The sequence below is a fragment of the Pongo pygmaeus genome, chromosome 8, assembly GCF_028885625.2.
Source record: "Pongo pygmaeus isolate AG05252 chromosome 8, NHGRI_mPonPyg2-v2.0_pri, whole genome shotgun sequence".
In the NCBI taxonomy this organism is placed as follows: Eukaryota; Metazoa; Chordata; class Mammalia; order Primates; family Hominidae; genus Pongo; species Pongo pygmaeus.
The window spans coordinates 96,936,487-96,957,710 of NC_072381.2; the positions used below are offsets into that span (position 1 = coordinate 96,936,487).

The 21,224-nt window shown below is 38.9% G+C and overlaps 1 protein-coding gene across 2 annotated transcripts in view; it reads left to right on the forward strand.

Annotated features, from left to right (window-relative positions):
• The window catches only part of TNKS2 (tankyrase 2), a 65,184-nt gene that overhangs the window by 1,844 nt on the left and 42,116 nt on the right, over positions 1 to 21,224 (forward strand). For both annotated transcript variants that reach the window (XM_054503538.2, XM_054503539.2), the window contains exons 2-7: positions 11,081 to 11,305; positions 15,258 to 15,353; positions 17,407 to 17,443; positions 17,606 to 17,681; positions 18,065 to 18,159; positions 20,450 to 20,516. In XM_054503538.2, the coding sequence (XP_054359513.1) occupies positions 11,081 to 11,305; positions 15,258 to 15,353; positions 17,407 to 17,443; positions 17,606 to 17,681; positions 18,065 to 18,159; positions 20,450 to 20,516 (596 nt within the window). The remainder of the gene's footprint in view (positions 1 to 11,080; positions 11,306 to 15,257; positions 15,354 to 17,406; positions 17,444 to 17,605; positions 17,682 to 18,064; positions 18,160 to 20,449; positions 20,517 to 21,224) is intronic.

Consider the following 21,224-nt stretch of genomic DNA (forward strand, 5'->3'; position numbering starts at 1 on the left):
GTATGCTTTTTTGATCGATTGCAACTTTGTTCGCTTTCCATTGGGGAGTCTTTTAAAAAGAAGGAAGTTTGGGGAACCTAGGTGGGAGAAGTAGGAACAGTTTGTGGGCAATGGAAAGCGAAGGAAGAATACTTAAGTCAGATCACACCTAGTTAGCCTTTTTGCCCGAAATTTTGGTGGTAAGTGCTGCCGTTCTTCAGCTAATTTAGATTGTGCTGTTTGACCACGGAGTCAACGTTTAAACAACTCATTTGGCAAACTGTCACGATCAACTGATACATAAGCCAAAGGGTAGGGTTACTTAGATTCTGTTCACTTGATCTGTGGGATAAAAATAACCAAGAAAGATCTTAGTTGCTACCTTTCAAGAATTTGGTGTATTAGTGAGTTCATATCTGAAAATAGTAATATTTAGAGGTGTAAGGTTATGGTATTAGATCCTCAGTGACCTTGTTCCTTCTCTGCCTTCCCACCTTCAGTTCTATCCCAACGTTTCAAAGCATATTTTTCACATAGGTTTCATTTTGTTCAAGTTTGGAAGACTTAATATTTTGGAAACCAACCCACCCCTCACAACTTACCCAAATTATCAGGTATAGGTTATCAGATTAAGAGTTAAAGGTATAAAAAGGGAGTAATAAAAATTATGAATTGGGGGTTCTTCATTCAACCAGAGCTTTTGAAGTCCTGCTCTTCAATCACATAAGAAACTTTTTTAAAAATTAGGTTTGTAAATTTAATCTGCATTTTAGGTTCATCAGAGAGAAGCTTTTTAAGTGCATCCAGCTACCTTTTCACTTAATATATGAGAATACACTTTATAATCTGTTGTAGGTGGTGAGTTATCAGTCATGTTAATGTGCCTGCAAGCGTACTGTTGGAAGTTCAACACAGGTGGTGGTATTATGTAACTGCCTGACCAAGCAGTTTCTTGTGTTTTACATCAGTCATAGAGTGAGCTATTGGAGGTGATGGGGGACATCATTATTTTAAAATTTTTTTAGCTGATTAAAGTTTGGAGATTTTATTAGGGGAGGCATGTTTTTGCCTTTTTGTTTTGATTCCCAAGTAGTATTAGGACTGAGAGATTCGTGCAGATCACAGAAAATGAAAATCAGTTTAGAAAACATTTGGTTTAATTTCATCCCCAAAAGTTAGTTCAATTAAAAGAATAATCAGTTGCCAGCACCAAGACAGTTAAATTCTGTTAATGAAGAAGATAGTCAGCATAAACAGGAATTTTCCTTCTACTAGGTGTTTTTTTGTTACTGAACTAGATTGCATACTTTTCTTCTAGATAAATATTATTTAAGAAGTAATACCTTAGGAGAAAAATGACTCTGAAAATTGTTTCCTTTTCAGTCCGCCTGCCAGTGCCCCCGCCATACATAGATATACACAAGATAGGAATTTTTTTTTTTTTTTGAGACAGAGTCTAGTTCTGTCTCCCAGGCTGGAGTGCAGTGGCACGATCTCAGCTCACTGCAACCTCCACCTTCCGGGTTCAACCGATTCTCCTGTCTCAGCCTCCTGAGTAGCTGGGATTACAGGTGCGCACTGCCACGCCCGGCAAATTTTTGTATTTTTAGTAGAGACAGGGTTTCACCATGTTGGTCAGGCTGGTCTCAAACTCGTGACCTCATGATCCACCTGCCTCGGCCTCCCAAAGTGCTGGGATTACAGGCGTGAGCCACTGCGTCCGTCCAGGAATGATTTTTTTCCAACACATAACAGAATTTGTAGAGGCAAGTTGGTAGTAGGGTGGCTCTTGCTCTAATTTTACTAAAAGCAAAAGTATCTGAAAATCTTGACAGTTAATGCCCTAGAAAACAGCAAATTTCAGTAAAGAAGACTCTGCTTCTGTGAACTTATTTCTGAAAAGTAAAGAAGAGGTGACACAAACTTGGGGAGAAAGTCATCTTGATGCCCATCATAGAAATGAAAGAAATATGTGGCATTCCTTACAATCTTAGAACTCTTGGAGTGGGGGTAGGAGCTTGCATTGTAGATCCCTAGCTAAACAAGGTAACACTTATTTTATATTTATAGTATGTTATGTTACTGTTAGTATGAGTATGCTACTGAACCACATACATAAGACCAGTTAGACTGGACTTGGATTATTATATTCAATTGTGTGAATCAAATATAAGAGGGGATTTTTTTATTCAGAGGAGGAAAGTGGAATCAGAGCATCCGGAATTTATTGCACAAGCATAGATAGGAAAATTGGTGCTGCTTATTCTAGAGATGAAAGAAGATTATACCATGTTACCGTCTTCACATATGTGGAAGAATCACAAAGAGTGAGTGGATGTTACTTGTGTGGCTTTGGGAGTCAAAACTAAGGCCAGCAGGTGGAAGGTTACAAGGGGTCAGACAACCTTTAACAATATTCAGCCATCGAACTGGCTGGAAGTATCCAAGCAGTGGCTGGATTGGCATTTTTCAGAGATGCTGTAGACAGGATTTCAGCCTAGTTCGACCAACAGGTTATAATCTCACTGGTACAAGAAAGTGGGATGGTTCCTCCAATTGAAGGCTTTAGCTGCTCAGCTACCAAAGATATACTAGCTTTTGTGATTGTCATTCATATCTTTTCCCAAAATGATAACTATTGGAGACCTCCAATAACCTCTCAGTAACATTTCCTTCTTTGGCTGTAGGCCAACATCTTAGTTGTAAGAGATGCACAAAATTTATCCAACACTCTTCACCTAGAACTACAATTATAGATTGTTGTTTTCAGGATTGGTTTTTGCTATGGGAGATAAATCATACATCAGCAGGAAACCCTAGTATCAAATAAAGATCAGTCTGTTTAGGAATTCATCATCTTTCTTGACTTATCAAATCTCCCAATGTATTATCAAGATTTTGAGCTATACCTTTGCCCTCAGCTCTTGCTGGATTTGGAGGTAGACAGTTGACTTCAATAACAAGAGTTTGGAGTACTCCTTTAAGTATACCCCCATTCAGATGGTCAAAATTTCATCACCGTAGAGGCCATGGCATTCTTTTCCAAGTTTCTACTAATCTGGCCAGACAGTATATCTATCCCAAGTTGAGATGGGCAAAGTCCTCTCCCTTGTATTCTTCGTTCTTAAGAAATATATGTGGGAAATGATTTTCTGGATCTTAGCAAACTAAAATTAATAGTAAGTGAGGCCCGGGCACTGTGCCACGGGCTATAATCCCAGCACTCTGGGAGGCAAAGGCAGGAGTATCACCTGAGCTCAAGAGTTCAAGACCAGCCTGGGCAACAATGGTGAAACCTCATCTCTACAAAAAAATAGAAAAATGAGCCAGGCATGGTGGCACAGACCTGACACTCTGGGAGGCAAAGACAGGAGTATCACTTGAGCTTAAGAGTTCAAGAGCAGCCTGGGCAACATGGCGAAACCCCATCTCTACAAAAAAATAGAAAAATCAGTCAGGCATGGTGGCGCAGGCCTGTAGTCCTAGCTACTTGGGAGGCTAAGGTTGGAGGATTACTTGAGCCAAGGCTGCAGTGAGCCGAGATTGCGCCATTGCACTCCAGGCTGGGCAACAGAGGGAAACCTTGTAACACAAAATAGTAAATGAGAAGTTTAAAATGACATTCCTCAGAAAAAATGTGTCACTGAGAGTCCTGGCTAAAGGTTGCTTGAAAGCTGAAGGCTGTTTGATTATGCCTTCCAATCTCCCAGACTGCAGGAGCTTTGTTTTGTGGCATTTGTTGACATTTTTCCAGAACTTTGTCTTTGGACAAAACTCTGTATGATAGCCTACCTTTAGATATTGCAAGACCTCACCATCTCATATGGGACCAATTGTATTATCAGTGATTAATCCCTCCTTTGGACTATAAAAGACAGGAGGGGGATAGCACTTAGTTAAACTTCCTAAGAGTCTAAGTTGGTTTCTGTGTAGGGACTTGACTGCCTCACAGCTTTTTCGAAACCATTCAGATGAAAGCATGTTTCCAGTGTAGCAGCAAAATGTGATATTATTAACAATAGTCATAGTTAGCAAGCAGTACCTGGAGTTGCTGAAACTGATGGCATCTAGATAAGTAATAAATTTGACAAGAGGCTGCTTTTCTCTGTTTTCACAAATCATTAACACCATATTCTTTGTGAGGGTCCTTTCCTATTCCAGCAGAGTATTAGACATGGCATTAAACAAATGTTTGTCAAGTCCTGCTATATGCCAGACACTGACCTTGTCCCTGAGTAAACTGAAATGAACAGGACACAATACCTGCCATTAACTGACACATGGTTAATGTGGTCAACAAGTATACTTTACAGATAGGCCTGCTTTGCTTCACTGTAAGTACTATATAGTAGATTCACACTCTTTGTATGGTTTCATCAGAATTTTCACAAGTAGAACAGTGTTTGAAGTTGAGTGCTGTTCCATAATTACAAAATAAACTACAGTGTGTCCTGAGCAGCCGTGACTACCAACTTTATTTAGGCTTCTGGTTCCTCATAAAGAGATCCTTAGAATATGGAGATTGACATTGACTCTGAGGATGTGCCTATTCACGTTCTACCTGGCCAGTGAGAACGTGATCAGAATATACCCTGCAAAGCATTTTTTCTTCCAGAAATTGGTGCTTAACAGAAGTACTTTGAACTATTCTTGAGACCATAACAATAGGGATTTTATCAAGGATTACTCCTCAGTTTGGGAAGTATGGTTTTTTGGGGGTTAGGCGTGTCAGGCACAGAATTTCACTCTTGTCGCCCAGCCTGGAGTGCAGTGGTGCGATCTTGGCTCACTTCAACCTCCACCTCCCAGGTTCAAGCAATTTTCCTGCCTTCTGCTTCAGCCTCCTGAGTAGCTGGGATTACAGGTATGTACCACCACGCCTGGCTAATTTTTATATTTTAAGTAGAAACGGGGTTTCACCATGTTGGCCATGGTGGTCTCTGAACTCCTTACCTCAGGTGATCCACCCACCTCTGCCTCCCAAAGTGCTGGGATTACAGGTGCGAGCCACAGTGCCCAGCCAGGAAGTATCTTCAATCTAAAGATTTCGCCAAACTCCAAACAGCTTTTTTTTTTTTTTTTAACATAGCTACCTATTGACTGCCTCCAAATAATTTCCTTTAAGTGCCCAAGATGTGGCTTCAAACATTAAAATCTCAGACTATTCATCTACTGTCTCAGCACAGCAGATTACATTCACTCACATATTGTAGTCCTTACAGTGTGACTGTAAAATCATACCTCTAGTATCAGTCACCAGACTGGTTTCAGACATCTTAATGACTAGGGAATCATGTTAATACAGACATTGACACAGAAGTAATCTGTGTCTTGGAATGTTGGTAACTATATGGATTTAATCACTTTACCCATTCTACCCATATCGATCGCCTCAGCTAAAACTTCAGTTTCAGTAATGTCTTTCTTTTTAACTCTGATTTCATGCAACCCTCTTCTCTTTCCAGCCTTATTTTGACAGAAGGCTACTACTTGACCTTCCTTTAGATCACCAATCCTTTGGGACAGATATCTTCCCAGTTGACACTGTCTCATAACAGCTAGTTATTTTATTCCAGCTATTTCTGTGCACACCTAACTCTCCTTTCTGGGGGGATTAGCCTGTGAGTCACCATTTTGATTACTTCAGATATGCTTATTACTGCTGAAGAATAGTAATCCTTATTCTAAAATGCTTGGGTACATCAAATAACTTTATAGAGTTAGCTTTACAGGTTTTTCTTTATTTTGATTCTTTTTCTCTTACTTTCCAATTTAAGAAGCCTTTTTCTAAAAACATTTCCTGCAGGTGGGTGCTAAGTGGTTGGGATAGTAGAACCATAGATTAGGGCAACTGTGGATAGCCTACTTGGGGAGGACAGTGTGATCAGCAATGCCCAGGAAGTGATCAGGAAGGAAGACTGAAGTCAGGGCTTATAACAGCAAGAGCTGACCTTCCCTTTTTTGACATTTTCCTACTTCACTTCTGCAATGCCATTCTTTCTTAGTTTTACTTCTCAGACTCCTTTTCATATACCATGATATGTTAATTCAGCAAATATCAACAAATTGCTCTATACCATGTACTCTGAAGGATGCTGGGGAAGTAGTGATGAATTAAGATGCACATGGCTCTTGTCCTTCATGGAACTAAGAGTCTAGAAAATGCCGGGCGCAGTGGCTCACGCCTGTAATCCCAGCACTTTGGGAGGCCGAGGCGAGCGGATCACAAGGTCAGGAGATCGAGACCATCCTGGCTAACATGGTGAAACCCCCCCCCCTACTAAAAATACAAAAAAGATTAGCCAGATGTGGTGGCGGGCACCTGTAGCCCCAGCTACTCTGGAGGCTGAAGCAGGAGAATGGCATGAACCCGGGAGGCGGAGCTTGCAGTGAGCTGAGATTGGGCCACTGCACTCCAGCCTGGGGGACAGAGCGAGACTCTGTCTCAAAAAAAAAAAAAAAAAGAGTCTAGAAAATAAGTAAAGCAGTAATTACAAATTTTAATAAGTGACAAATACTGCTATGAACAGCAAAGACAAAAATCCCTGTTGTATGGAGCTTGCATTCTAGTGAAGGAGGTGGGAGATAGACCAACTAAATGGTGTGAAGATAGGAAAAAATGTGGATGGGCAGAAGGGACTATTTTAGATAGGATGGTCAGGGATAGCCGTCTTAAGGTGGTGACATTTAAACAAACCAGGTAGTGAGTAGAAGTGAGGATGCTTTGTGCAAGGGAAGAGCATTCCAGGCAGAAGGGTGGCATGTACCAAGTCGCTGGCATACTTGACAAACTGAAAGAAAGTATATTATAGTTGGGAAAGGGAAGAATCGTGTGAAATGAAATTAGAGAAGAAGGTGAGGGCCAGCTCATGAAGGAGCTTTTAAGGCCGTAGTAGAGTGTTTGAATTTTATTCTAAGAGCATCAGTAGGAAGCCAAGGAATTATTTTAAACAGGGCTGTGATATTATTATTTTTAGAAGGTCACTAGAGACAAGTGGAAATGAGAGACCTATTTAGGGGAGACTATTGCAGGAGCTTATGCTGGAGGTGATAGTGGTTGGAGTAAGGTAATGTCAGTGGAAATAGAAGTTGGAAACATGTTGAGTTTGAGATACCTTTAAAATATCCAGAAGGAAATATGTTAAGTAAACATTCTGGAATTTGGGTGAAAAGTCTAGACTGGAGATTTAAATCTGAGGGTTGTGTATCTAGGTGGTATTTAAAGCCATGGGATCAGATAAGATTATCTAAAAAGAGGTTAGAGAACTGAGTCTTGAGGAATCCCAGGATTTAGAAATTAGGTAGAGGAAGCAATAAGCCCTCAGTGAGATATAACATGTCTAAAACTTGGACTCTTCATCTTCTGCCACAAATCTATTTTCATCTGCAGCCTTGCCCCCATTTCTGTTGATGGCAACTTCACTCTTCCATTACTGAGGCCAAAAACCTTGGCAGTAGTGTGTATAGTAGTAAGATTGGAAACAACCTGTGTATGAGAATGGAACTAGTTACATTTTGATACTCCCAATCAAGAAAATATATACAATACTGATAGGAGTTGATTTCTGGGATATTATTAATAATAGATGTTTTTTAAGAAAGGAAGATGTAAACACTATCTTTAAAGATATATATGTTAGCAGATGTTTGCTTGCATGTATATAAAATAACTTCAAGGTATGTGAAAAAAAGTGTTAACCAGAAGGAAAGGAACTGGGAAGCTGGGAATAGGAGTGGGAGAAAGGCTTCACCAGCCATGTGAATATTACCTATGGTGTTCACATGAACCATGCAGGTATATTATCCTAACCAAATCAGTCTTAATCTTAGCCCTTAACATCTGTCACCTAGACTATGGCACATAGCATTCTAAAACCTTAAGGACCTATCTACTGCCTATCTCTGCATTTGATTCGTTTATTCACACAATTGCCAAGGTGATCTTTCTTTAAAAAAAAAAAAAAAAAGGCAAATAGTCACTGCCCTAAACACATCATTCTGTAACTAATGATGTGTCGTAGCAGTATTTTTCAAACTGTTTCTAAGAGTTGCTCAGGGATACAGGAATATTTTCTTTTGGGTCTTTGTGAGGGGAAGAAGGAGGATTCAACCAGAATAGTTTTTATTTTATTCAATTAATTTGCAGTTCTATGAATGCCAACTATGTACTAGGCATTGGGTATTTAGCAGTAAACATGACCTGCACTTATTATAATCTTAAATAAGATCTAATTGAAATCTGACTGGGCCCAGTGTGGTGGCTCGTGCCTGTAATCCCCGCACTTTGGGAGGCTGAGGATTACTTGAGGTCAGAAGTTCGAGACCAGCCTGGCCAACATGACAATACCCCATGTCTACTAAAAATACAAAAAAAATTAGCCAGGCATGGTGGCACACACCTGTAGTTCCAGCTACTCAGGAAGCTAAGGCAGGAGAATCGCTTAAGCCTGGGAGGCGGAGGGTGCAGTGAGCCGAGATCGCGCCATTGCACTCCAGCCTGGGTGACAGAGTGAGACTCTGTCTCAAAAAACAAAATAAAACAACAAAAAAAACCCTGCTGTCTAAAAACAGTTTGAAAAACACTAATTTATGGGACAAAAGCCAGGTGCTACCTTAGCCTAACATACTCCTTTCATTGTTGTTGTTTTGTTTTGTTTTGTTTTTTTGAGACGGAGTCTCACTCTGTCTCCCAGGCTGGAGTGCAGTGGCCCGGTCTCGGCTCACTGCAAGCTCCACCTCCCGGGTTCATGCCATTCTCCTGCCTCAACCACCCAAGTAGCTGGGACTACAGGCGCCTGCCACAACGCCTGGCTAATTTTTTTTTTTTTTTTTTTTTTTTTTTTTTTGTATTTTTAGTAGAGACAGGGTTTCACCATGTTAGCCAGGATGGTCTCAATCTCCTGACCTTGTGATCCGCCCGCCTCGGCCTCCCAAAGTGCTGGGATTACAGGCGTGAGCCACTGCGCCCGGCCCGCCTGACATACTCCTGATCTAGCATCTGCCCACTTTGGCATTCTGTGTCCTGGCTGTTATGGAGCATTTGTTCGTTCTTTTCTTTCTTTTTTTTTTTTGAGATGGAGTCTTGCTCTGTCACCCAGGCTGGAGTGCGGTGACGTGATCTCGGCTCACTGCAACCTACACCTGCCGGGTTCAAGCAGTTCTGTCTCAGCTTCCCATGTAGCTGGGATTACAGGCACACGCCACCACGCCCAGGTAATTTTTTGTATTTTTAGTAGAGACTGGGTTTCACCATGCTGGCCAGGCTGGTCTCGAACTCCTGACCTCGTGATCTCCCCACTTGGGCCTCCCAAAGTGCTGGGATTACTGGCGTGAGCCACTGCGCCCAGCCCAAGCATTTATTCTTTCCTACCTCCATGTCTGTGTACGTTTTGTTTCTTCTGCTTGGACTGCAGTACCCTTCCTTGCTCATCTCCTTTCCCTCACCTCTCCCTCCTCATTTTCCTAATCATCCCTTATTTTTCTGTGTGCTTTCAGCTCAGGTGTCATCACTGGAATTGCCTTAGGCAGGTCTTTTCCGTTTTCTGCTTTCCCCTAGTTTAGGAGTTCCATTCTTTGAGCTCTAGTAGCACTTAATATATACATAGCAATTATATTGTATTGAAATTTAAAATCTTCATATCTTAAATTATGAGCTCTTTGAGAGGAGGAAGAATCAAAGATACAAAGATACTCATCTTTGTGACCGCAGAGCCCAGCAATGTTAAAACAAAAATAGTTAATCTTTTCAACTATCTTTAGCTCTTCCATCAGCTGCAACCAGGCCAACCCTAGGCATCGACCTTAGAAAGACTGTACCATTACTTTCTTATCTGTTTTCATTGCTGGTCATCTTGGAAGAACTATAGTCAGACTTGGTGGCTTTAAGAATAGAATGTAGGGCTGGGCGCAGTGGCTCACGCCTGTAATCCCAGCACTTTGGGAAACCAAGGCGGGCAGATCATGAGGTCAGGAGATCGAGACCTTCCTGGCTAACATGGTGAAACCCCGTCTGTACTAAAAAATACAAAAAATTAGCCAGGCATGGTGGCGGGTGCCTGTAGTCCCAGCTACTCGGGAGGCTGAGGCAGGAGAATGGCATGAACCCAGGAGGCGGAGCTTGCAGTGAGCCAAGATCGCGCCACTGCACTCCAGCCTGCGCGACAGAGCGAGACTCTGTCTCAAAAAAAAAAAAAAAGAATAGAATGGAGAAATTTCAGAAGAGTGAGCAGTTCCTTTCTCTCTACCCAAACATGTTATAGACCACTCCATCTGCTTTAACGTATGCCTGAAAGCCTTGTCATTTCACAACTAGGTGTAAAAAGGTTTTAAGTACTAATATATGGGAATGATAAGAGATTGAAACTCATTGGTGCTAGATCTATAAACCAGTATAAATAAATTACCGGACTTTTTTTGTTTTATTTGATTTGGGGGCAGTTGAGCAGAACTGTGGAATGTTGGTACCTAAAGGAGGCCTCCTACATGGAAAGAAGTTATATATGCGTTTTGCAAGTGGCAAAGTAGGGACTCCTTTGAAGACACTGGATTTGATACTTTTGCCTGGGGTTATCTCTCTGTGTCTCACTACATAGACAAATATTAGCTGTAAGCGGATCTTTTTTTGTTGCTTCTCGTAGTCCCCCAGTTTAGCAGAAACATTCTGTGAGATAGATGTGGGAAAGGAATTCTAGCAAGAGTTTTGTCACTGTATCATAAGGTTGTGATTTACATATTTAAGTTTTATACTTTGAACATCTGAAAATGTATACACACTAAATATGCAGAACTCTATTGTAGAGTGAGAAACATTTGAACTTTGAGCTTTCAGTCACTTATTTTGTATTCTTTCTTTGACGTTAGTAGTAGTAGTACCACCCAAGGTGCTGCTTAGGTACCACTACTGCTTAGTGGAGAGTCCCTCTGGCTTTATCATTAAGGTTAGTTATTGATATATTTCTGATCACCTTTCCATTAATTAGTTCTTGAATTTTTGAGTCTGTTATTAATTTTCAACCGGAAACATTTTAGTATGGATGGTACTTATCTAATTTGATATCTTTTCCTTGTTGAACTTACGTGTGGACAATTTGTTTTCATCTAGGTTTTGGGCGGAAAGACGTAGTTGAATATTTGCTTCAGAATGGTGCAAATGTCCAAGCACGTGATGATGGGGGCCTTATTCCTCTTCATAATGCGTGCTCTTTTGGTCATGCTGAAGTAGTCAATCTCCTTTTGCGACATGGTGCAGACCCCAATGCTCGAGATAATTGGAATTATACTCCTCTCCATGAAGCTGCAATTAAAGGAAAGATTGATGTTTGCATTGGTAAGACTGTTTACTTTTCTGACTTTTACTAATGTTGTAACTATTCTGAATCTGAACTGAATTAATCTGTTCATATCATCAAATTATGTCAAGCTGAATTTAAATATTTAAGAACATCCCATGATTTAATCTAACTACTATTTACTGAGTGTCTTTTTGTGTGTAGTACTGAGCCTAAATTTCTTTGGAGAATGGACTACAAAGTGCCTATTATACTTGCATTCTCTTGGGAGAGAAAATACACAAAGAGCCAGATAAAGGCATGGTGGAAGGGAACAGAGAGTGTTAAGAGGATAATGAGCACAGTGACTTGGCAGGATCAAGTCAAGGCCCTACTTCCTGGAGTCTTTCCGTGAGAAAGGGAAAGTCTTTCCAGTGGGGAAAGGGTTAAAAAGGTAGGTGGGGATTTCTTTATAAAAAGCTTTAAATACCAGGTTAAGGAGCTTGATATTAGTATGTGCAGGCAGTGTGGAATATTGAATATTTTTTGAAGAAGCGAACACTGTGATAAGATTACATAGTATGCAGTCATGCTCCACGTAACTCCATTTCAAAATGGATGACATACATAAGGGTGGTCCCATAAGATTATAATGGAGCTGAAAAATTCCTGTCACCTACTGACTTCGTAGCAGTCCTAACTTCATAGCACAAGGCATTACTCAGGTTTTTATGGTGATGCTGGGTTAACAAATCTAGTGCACTACCAGTCATATAAACGTATAGCATATAAAATTATGTACACTACGTAATACTTGATAATAACCAACTTTGTTACTGGTTTATATATTTTACTTTTTATTGTGATTTTAGAGTATACTCAGCAATTTTTAAAAAAAGTTAACTGTAAAACAGCCTCAGGCAGGTCCTTTAGGACGTGTTCCAGAAGAAGGCATTATTATAGGAGATGACAGCTCCCTGTATGTTATTGCCCCTAAAGACCTTCCAGTGGGACAAGATGTGGAGGTGGAAGACAGTAATATTGATGATCTTGAGCCTATGTAGGCCTAGCTAATATGTGCGTCTGTATCTTAGTTTTTAACAGAAAAGTTGTAAAAAAATTTTTTTTGAATAGAGAAAAGCTTATAGAATAAAGACATAAAATATTTTTGTATAGCTGTACATAGTGTTTGTGTTTTAAGCTGTTATTACAAAAGTCAAAAAGTTTTTAAAAATTTAAAAATTTATAATGTGAAAAGGTTACAGTAAGCTAAAGTTAATTATTGAAGAAACAAAAATATTTTTAAAATAAACTTACGTAGCTAAGTGTACAGTGTTTATGTAGAGTCTACAGTAATGTATTATAATATACTAGGCCTTCACATTCACTCATCACTCACTCACTGACTCACTCAGGGCAACTTCCAGACCTGCAAGCTCCATTCATGGTAAATGTCTTATACAGATATACCATTTCTTATCTTTTATACTATATTTAGACATACTTAGTTACAGATATACTTACCATTGTATTACAGTTGCCTGCAGTATTCAGTACAGTAACATGCTGTTCAGGTTTGTAGCCTAGGAGGAGTAGGCTATACCATGTAGCCTAGGTGTTTGGTAGACTGTACCAGCTAGGTTTGAGTAAGCATACTCTGGTGTTGGCACAATGATGGACTCACCTACCAATGCATTTCTCAGAATATATCCCTGTCATTAAGTGACACATGACTGTATTTTATGAAGAGTAATCTGGTAGGGGACTGGGTAGGATGGATGGCATCAAGGATACCAGTTAGGAAACTGTAAAGTAACCCAGGTGAGAAATGATGCTACTGAATTATAGGGTTATAGGAGAGTAGAAATGGCAGGATAAGTAAGAAAAATATACAGTATGTGAGAAGGTTTTTTGAGAAGTTGTATTAACCTGGTATTTACTTTTGTGAGACAAACAGATTCAAGGATTTTGGACTCATTGCCACCTTAACTCCATTATTTCCTGATGTAAAACAGGGACAGTTGAAATCCTTAACAAATAGAAAGCCAGTTCAGTGCACTAGAGAAAGTCCAGGTGTTCTATGCTAGACTTAAGTTGGACCTCATGGTACCCAGCATCCCAAATCACTATTTATGTCAACTTCACCAGCTTAGTTTAAATTAGGTAATTTATAAAGATGTGAAATGGATTTCCTAGTTACCTCTGCCCAATTCTCCTTTACTGTATGTTGTCTTAAATTGTTCCTGCCCTACATTCAAATACATCATTTTTATCACATAACCCAACTCTGGTACCTCAGAATCTTAGAGATATAATTAATTAGTTTTAATAATGTAGAGTTTTCCAAATATAGTTATAATCTGCACTATCCAATATGGTAGCTAAGGGCTTGCAATGTCTGAGTTGAGAGGTACTCTAAGGGGAAAAAGCATACCACATTTCAGAGACTTAGTACAATAAAAAATGTAAAATATCTAATTTTATATTGATTATAATATAAATGTAAATATTGAATTTTTGGATGTATTAGGTGAAATGTGTTCAAATTAATTTGAACTGTTTCTTTTTTTAATGTAGTTACTAGAAAATGTTGTATTATTTATGTGGCTCACATTTTATTTCTGTTGAACAGCACTGGTATATATAGGAGTAGAGCAGAATGGAAATTCACCCTATGAAAGAACGGGAGCTGAGCTTCCTTTCTGCACATATTTGCCTGTCTTCCTCCAGCTCCTTATTTAGAGAGTATACTGGAATAGCTTAATAATAATACAAATAATAATACAGTACAGAGCAAAACACAAGACTTCTCTTTTTTCTTTGTTTTTGAAACGGAGTCTTGCTCTGTCCCCCAGGCTGGAGGGCAGTGGCATGATCTCCGCTCACTGCAAGCTCCGCCTCCCAGGTTCACGCCATTCTCCTGCCTCAGCCTCTCAAGTAGCTAGGACTACAGGCGCCCGCCACCATGCCCAGCTAGTTTTTTGTATTTTTAGTAGAGACGGGGTTTCCCCATGTTAGCCAGGATGGTCTGGATCTCCTGACCTCATGATCTGCCCGCCTCGGCCTCCCAAAGTGCTGAGATTACAGGCGTGAGCCACCACGCCCAGCCAAGACTTCCCTTTTTATGTGCCTTGAATTATAATGTAGTAGTTTTGATTTGGGGTAGGTTAGCCCTACTAAGGGTATTTGGATTTTAACTTAAAATTCAGTGTAATTAACCTCAAAAAACTAACTACTCAGCTAGCAACCCTTATTTATATATCTCTCAGTTAAGATTTTTCCAAAGAAAAATTGTCCTTGTAAGGAGTAATTTGCACCTTGGTTTCAATGTACCTACTCCACTCCTTAGACTGTTTACCTTGCACCTTACAAGTGCATTGTATTATGGTATCAATAGTGGACAAATACAAGCAGCCTCCTGTTAATTATTCAGCTTTCCTGAAAAATAGAAAGATAATGACTGATGACCTTACAGAATTTATTGAAAGCATAAGGAAGCTATTCAGTTTTTTGTTTGTGTTTTTTAAAAAGGAATTTACCTGTGTGATTTTCTTTTTCTTTTTTTTTTTTTTCCCCCTTTAAAATCCTACAGATCTCTGTTCCCAGGCTATCTATAGCTTTACACATTTTATTTCTGTCATGATGAACAGTCTTTCTAGCATAAGCAGTGTTCTTTTGGAATGAAAAAACAAGCTTTCAAGCACACTTGCCTTTTCCCTTACACACTCTTATCTATCCTTAGTCACTTGTCACCAGCTATATAAATAGCAAAGGAAAATCTACATTGAACTGAGGGGGAACTTATTTAATGTGTCTTTAATGCATTAAGTATTAGAATACTTTATGTATTATTTTTATATTTAAAATGTAACATTCCCATTCTGACAAGATATGAAAGGTCTTTAAACAACTTTGAGACTTTGCTGGACCAGAATTCTTGAGAAAATGATTTACTAAAATCAAGTTGTTAAGATTACCATTGAACTTCAAAATAGTGTTACTATTTTGCAGTGCTGTTACAGCATGGAGCTGAGCCAACCATCCGAAATACAGATGGAAGGACAGCATTGGATTTAGCAGATCCATCTGCCAAAGCAGTGCTTACTGGTAAGTCTGTATACTCTGGTTATTCCAGGAAGCCTGTAAAGAACAACCTTGCCAGGTAGGAAATTTGCCTCCTGTGATTAATGACCTCAGCTAGATTTTTAAAATAGTGTCAGTTCAGTAGCTATCCTTTTCTACGTCTAGATAGCTGACATTTGATTCTCCTCTAAGAAAAATAAAGCTTTCTTTTTATTTTCTAATTGCTGTTTAAGTATGTCATTGTTGCCTTATTGAGGGTGAGGGTGATAGATAATTGTATATTGCTGTAGTATATTCAGGATATTTTTTAAATACCCCTGAGTTTTTCAGATAATTTATGCCTGCCCTTTACATGCAGATTGAGTATTTCTAACCCAAACTTCAAACTTCTGGTCTTAAGCATTTCAGATAAGGGATATTCAAGCTGTACTTTTTTTTATGTATTTTAATAATTTTTGATGGAATCCTTTCAAAAAGCACTAGCCATTCCATTAGCTTTTCAGAAGAGGATTCTAGGCACACTGATTTCAGTACCATGAAGCAAATGCTAGTTGTACTCTGCTGTAACATATTTATGTCCTTGGAACCTATTGCTATGCATAAGGCTATAGTTTAGATTGACAAGCTTTCCTGAGTTGTATGCACTTCACATATTATCTGCCTTGTCAGTGTGCTTTCCTCTTAGCAACTCAGCCATGTTGTTTACCAGATTCTTACCTACCTTGTGATGACTAGAATCATACCTAATCTAAAGTCAAGAGCCAAAGGGGCTTTGCTGTGAGCTTTGTGCCTGGATTTTGTGATATTTCTTCTACCATTGCTGAGAAAATTTAGGCTTCTTCATGAGAAGACTTCTTCATGAAAAGACTTCTAGAAGTGTGCACTGTTATTGTGACTATCAATCAGTGTTCATTTTCTCCTTCACTAATCCATGTTATTCCAAGCTTTTATTTTTGTTTTTTAAATCTTGGGCCTCAAAAGAGGCATTGCCTTGGCAGTCAGTACGCAATTCACATTGTGGGCAGCAGTTTGGATGTCATTCAGCAAATCATATTAATTTAAATTTTGTTGGTTTTATAGTTTTGTTTGTATTCATTTGTAAAAGTAAAGCCTTTAATAAAGAAAAGAAATAAAGAGTTCATAGTTAATCCTTTTTTATATTTGTATATATTTAAAGTAGCATTAAATAAACATGATATTGGTGTTGAAGAATCTAGGTTCATAAAGATGTTAATGATTATGTTTAATCAGTGATGCTATAGATTCTTTTGTCATTTCTATGATGTTGGTATATTGAGTTTTGTTTGTTTTGTTTAGGGGTTTGCTTTTGGGGGGGGTGTGTGTGTGCGTGCGTGTATGTATCAAGGTCTCACTCTGTCGCCCAGGCTGGAGTGCAGTGGCACAGTCACAGCTTACTGCAGCCTCAACCTATCCAGGCTCAGGTGATCCTCCAACCTCAGTCTCCCAAGTAGCTGGGATTGCAGGCGTGCCTCACCACACCCAGCCAATTTTTGTATTTTTTGTAGAGAGAGGGTTTCACCATGTTCCCCAGGCTAATCTCTAACTCTTGGCCTCAAGCAATCCGCCCACCTCAGCCTCCCAAAGTGCTGGGATTACAGACATGAGCCAATACACCTGGACATTTTTAGGTTTGGAACAAAGTTGTAGATACATTTTGTTTCTCTGTTATAAAAATAACATACTCATTTTAGGAAATTTGAAGGGAAAAAGGAAAAGGTCACCAATAACCTATGACCCAAGATAAACTTTGTTAATATTTTGGTATATTTTCTTTTGGGCTTTCCTTTTCCTGAGCATATTGATTTTATATAGTTGAGGTTGCCTTTCATTATATAAAATAGAATCATTTTTTTTAATCCCATAGCAAAGGTATTTCATGTTTGCTCTTCATGCAAATATTTTTAAACTACACAGTATTCTGTTAATGAACTATTTTCCATTTATTGGAAATTTATTTCCAAATTTATCTACTTTATAATTCATTGGGCATCTTTTTGCATAAAACTCATTAATTTTTCTTTTTAATTTCTATACTTTTTTTTTTTCTAATTCACAGGTGAATATAAGAAAGATGAACTCTTAGAAAGTGCCAGGTACGTACTAATGTTATAAATATGTGACAGGAATACTTCACCATTAATTTTTTCTTTTTTTTTTTTTTACAGTAAGCAAAATTTTTTTTAATGGTTACAGTACTTATCTTGAGGAAGATCTGATGAAGAATGCAAATTACTAATACTTTTTTTGTATTCTAGGAGTGGCAATGAAGAAAAAATGATGGCTCTACTCACACCATTAAATGTCAACTGCCACGCAAGTGATGGCAGAAAGGTACTTCATTTTGCAACTGAGTTTGTGCTTATCTCCTGGTAACATAAAGATAAAGATGTGTTTATCTTATGATAAATTGAAATATATTTGAAGAGAGTGCTGATGTTTTAAGTGTTTCAGTATTTTCAGTATTTCAAATTCTTAAGCCTAGTAAAACTTTATTGATGATAAAGTTATTTGCTTCCTATATGCAATAGTGAATTTATAAACTTGTGTACTATGCCTTCAGTGTGTATGTTGGATTTTGTAAAACCAAATTGATAACTACTTAGACAATGAAGTTATAACTGGATTTTCTGGTTTTATATTTGGGTTTTTTCCCTCTCACACATTTTATTCAACCATTATTTGAATTTCATTAATATATTTGATTAATATTTCAGTCAACTCCATTGCATTTGGCAGCAGGATATAACAGAGTAAAGATTGTACAGCTGTTACTGCAACATGGAGCTGATGTTCATGCTAAAGATAAAGGGTAAGCATTTGAACAAAAACAAGGACTTTTTAAATGTTACCCTCTTCTTAATCTTTGTAACCTTATAAAAATAATATTTTTTACTAAATAACATTAACATGTATTGAGCTTTTACAATGTACAGGTTGTTCTGAGGGCGCAGGAAATTATAAAACCTTAAGCCCACAGCTCATAGAAGGTTTACATTACACTTTAGAGGGCATGAAAAGATACCTAAGAATACAATGAGGTCTCTACCAAGTGTTGAGTCATAGAGAGGGATAGCACTGCAGGAATTCCCAGGAGGGAACTCTCAGTGATGGTTGACTGGAGTGGTTGGGAAATCCCTCAGAATGAGGTGTGACTTGACCTGGACTGTAAAGTCAAGTCTCAATTCAAGAAAGCAGAGTTTGTGGGACATTAGTCTGCAAGACAGTTGGGATAAGTGGGGGCTGCTAAAGCAGACATTAAAGCACATTTAAAAAACAGAGACTAGACTAGCTTTGCTGGAGCAGATGATTCACACAGGAGACAAATGAAGGTTAGGATTAGAGAAATAGGTAAGAACCAGGTTTTGGAGGACTGGGTATTTAGCCTAAGTAATTCAGACTTCACCCTGTGATCTAAAACAAAGGGGATGATTATTCTAAAAGAAGTTTTAGGAGGTGCATTTGAAAGCAATGTGTTGGCTAAATTGGAGAGAGAGGAGACTAGAAGCAAAAGCAGCAATTAGGAAAGTGAGCATTCTAGAGGTTTAAGCATAATCAGGATCCATAATAATGGTGGCAGAAGAAATGAAAATGAAGGCATAGATGCAAGAGATATTGCAGTGTAAGAATGGATAAGATTTGTTGAATGGATATGATGAGCGAGGAATAAAAGGAAAACTACACTTCAAGTTCTGAATGAGTTAGATCCAGTGATACACATACGAAATACAGGAGGCAAAATTGTTTGGGGGGAAAATGTTGAATTGACTTCTAGAACTCTTAGTTTTTTATTTGTTTGTTTGTTGCGTTTTTTATTTTTATTTTTTTTAGATGGAGTCTTGCTCTGTCGCCCAGGCTGGAGTGCAGTGGCGCGATCTTGGTTCACTGCAACCTCCACCTCCCAGGTTCAAGTGATTCTCCTGCCTCAGGCTCCTGAGTAGCTGGGATTACAGGCGCACACCACCACACCTGGCTAATTTTCATATTTTTAGTAGAGACAAGGTTTCGCCATGTTGGCCAGGCTCAAACTCCTGACCTCAGGTGATCCACCTGGCTCGGCCTCCCAAAGTGCTCAGATTACAGGCATGAGCCACCACGCCTGGCCTAGAACTCTTAGTTTAATGGGATGATACAGGAACATAGTGGAAGCATCTAGTAGGTAGTTAGGAACAAAATTGGTGCTCAGGCAAGTGAAGAATCATATATTCAAAAATAGTAAGGAAAGCCATGAACCTTTAAAGAGAGGACTCAAAACTAAAGACTAAATCACCGGTGACCATCCCTTACCAGAGTTTGGCATGATGGTGGCTATGGCAGCATATTAGTGAATGATCCCAAAGGAGAAGGAAAAGCTTCAAGATAGAAGTCAAGATTTTAAAGTTTAACTGTATCTTCCCATAGAGAAAGTTCTTCCTCCATTCCCATCATGGAAGAATTGGGTTTCAGCTTATTAAGGATCTCAAAAAAGTTTTAAAAATGAGCCAGTATTTGAGCTAAGTCTGGAAAAGACATGTAGAAATGAGCTAGAACAAAGGAGGGAGGGAAATCTATACCCAGGGAACAGTATATGTAGAGACATACAGGGAACTATAAGTTTAATATACCATTATTGAAGGGTAAGCCTAGAGAGGGAGCCAGATAATTGTGTGTGCCACGTTAATAAGTTGGAACCATCTCTTGAAAGCACAGAGTTAAGGTGTAACTACATCAGACTTACCTTTTAGAAAAATCTGCCTCAGCTTGGAGGATAAAGTGGGGTGGGAGCTATTTCAATAGTGCAAGGGAGAAATAACATAGGCCCAAAACTAAGGCAGTGGCAGTAGCAGTGAAGTATAAAGGAAGATGGATTTGAAAGAGACTTGGGAGTTCGCAGTAGCAGTGAAGTATAAAGGAAGATGGATTTGAAAGAGACTTGGGAGTTCAAATTCTTAGGACTTAGGGTTCAAATGGATGTTACTAAATTTTGAACATTTTTATTAGAACATCACATAATCCATTTGCTATTTAAGTATAAGTAATTAAATAAATTTTAATTTATAAATTTCCTTAGGCCTAAGAAATCTATACTGAAATAGGATTTTTCCCCCCGCTTCTCATTGTAGTGATCTGGTACCATTACACAATGCCTGTTCTTATGGTCATTATGAAGTAACTGAACTTTTGGTCAAGGTTAGTGCTCTTGTACTCTCCTAATTACTTTCTAGAGTTATATAAAATAACTTGAAATACATTAGTATATCTGGGTTTCTTTTTATTTTCTGTGTTCTTAGTACTTAAAAAAGTAGAAGTATTTATAAGCATTATAAAATATAGGTGACTGATAGCTCAGCATTTGACTGCTTTGAGATTTTTGAGATACCATATGTTTTCTTTTGTTTTTTTGTTGTTGTTTTTTTTTTTTTGAGACAAGGTCTCACTCTTGCCCAGGCCGGAGTGCAGTGGTGCGATCTTGGCTCACTGCAACCTCCACCTCCAGGGTTCAAACGATTCTCCTGCCACAGCCTCCTGAGTAGATGGGATTTCAGACAGGCGCCATCACGCCCAGCTAAGTTTTGTTAGAGATGGGGTTTCACCATGTTGGCCAGGCTAGTCTTGAACTCCTGACCTCAAGTGATCCACCTGCCTCAGCCTCCCAAAGTGCTGGGATTACAGCCATGAGCCACCATGCCCAGCCTGGATACCATATGTTTTTAAATATAAAGTAGCACCGTCATCTTGCTACACATCATCTTGTGACGCATCATCTGAAATCCATCTACTCAGGAGGCTGTGGCAGGAGAATCGTTTGAACCTGGAGATGGAGGTTACAGTGAGCCAAGATCGCACCAGTGCACTCTAGCATGGGCAAGAGTGAGACCTTGTCTCAAAAAAAAAAAA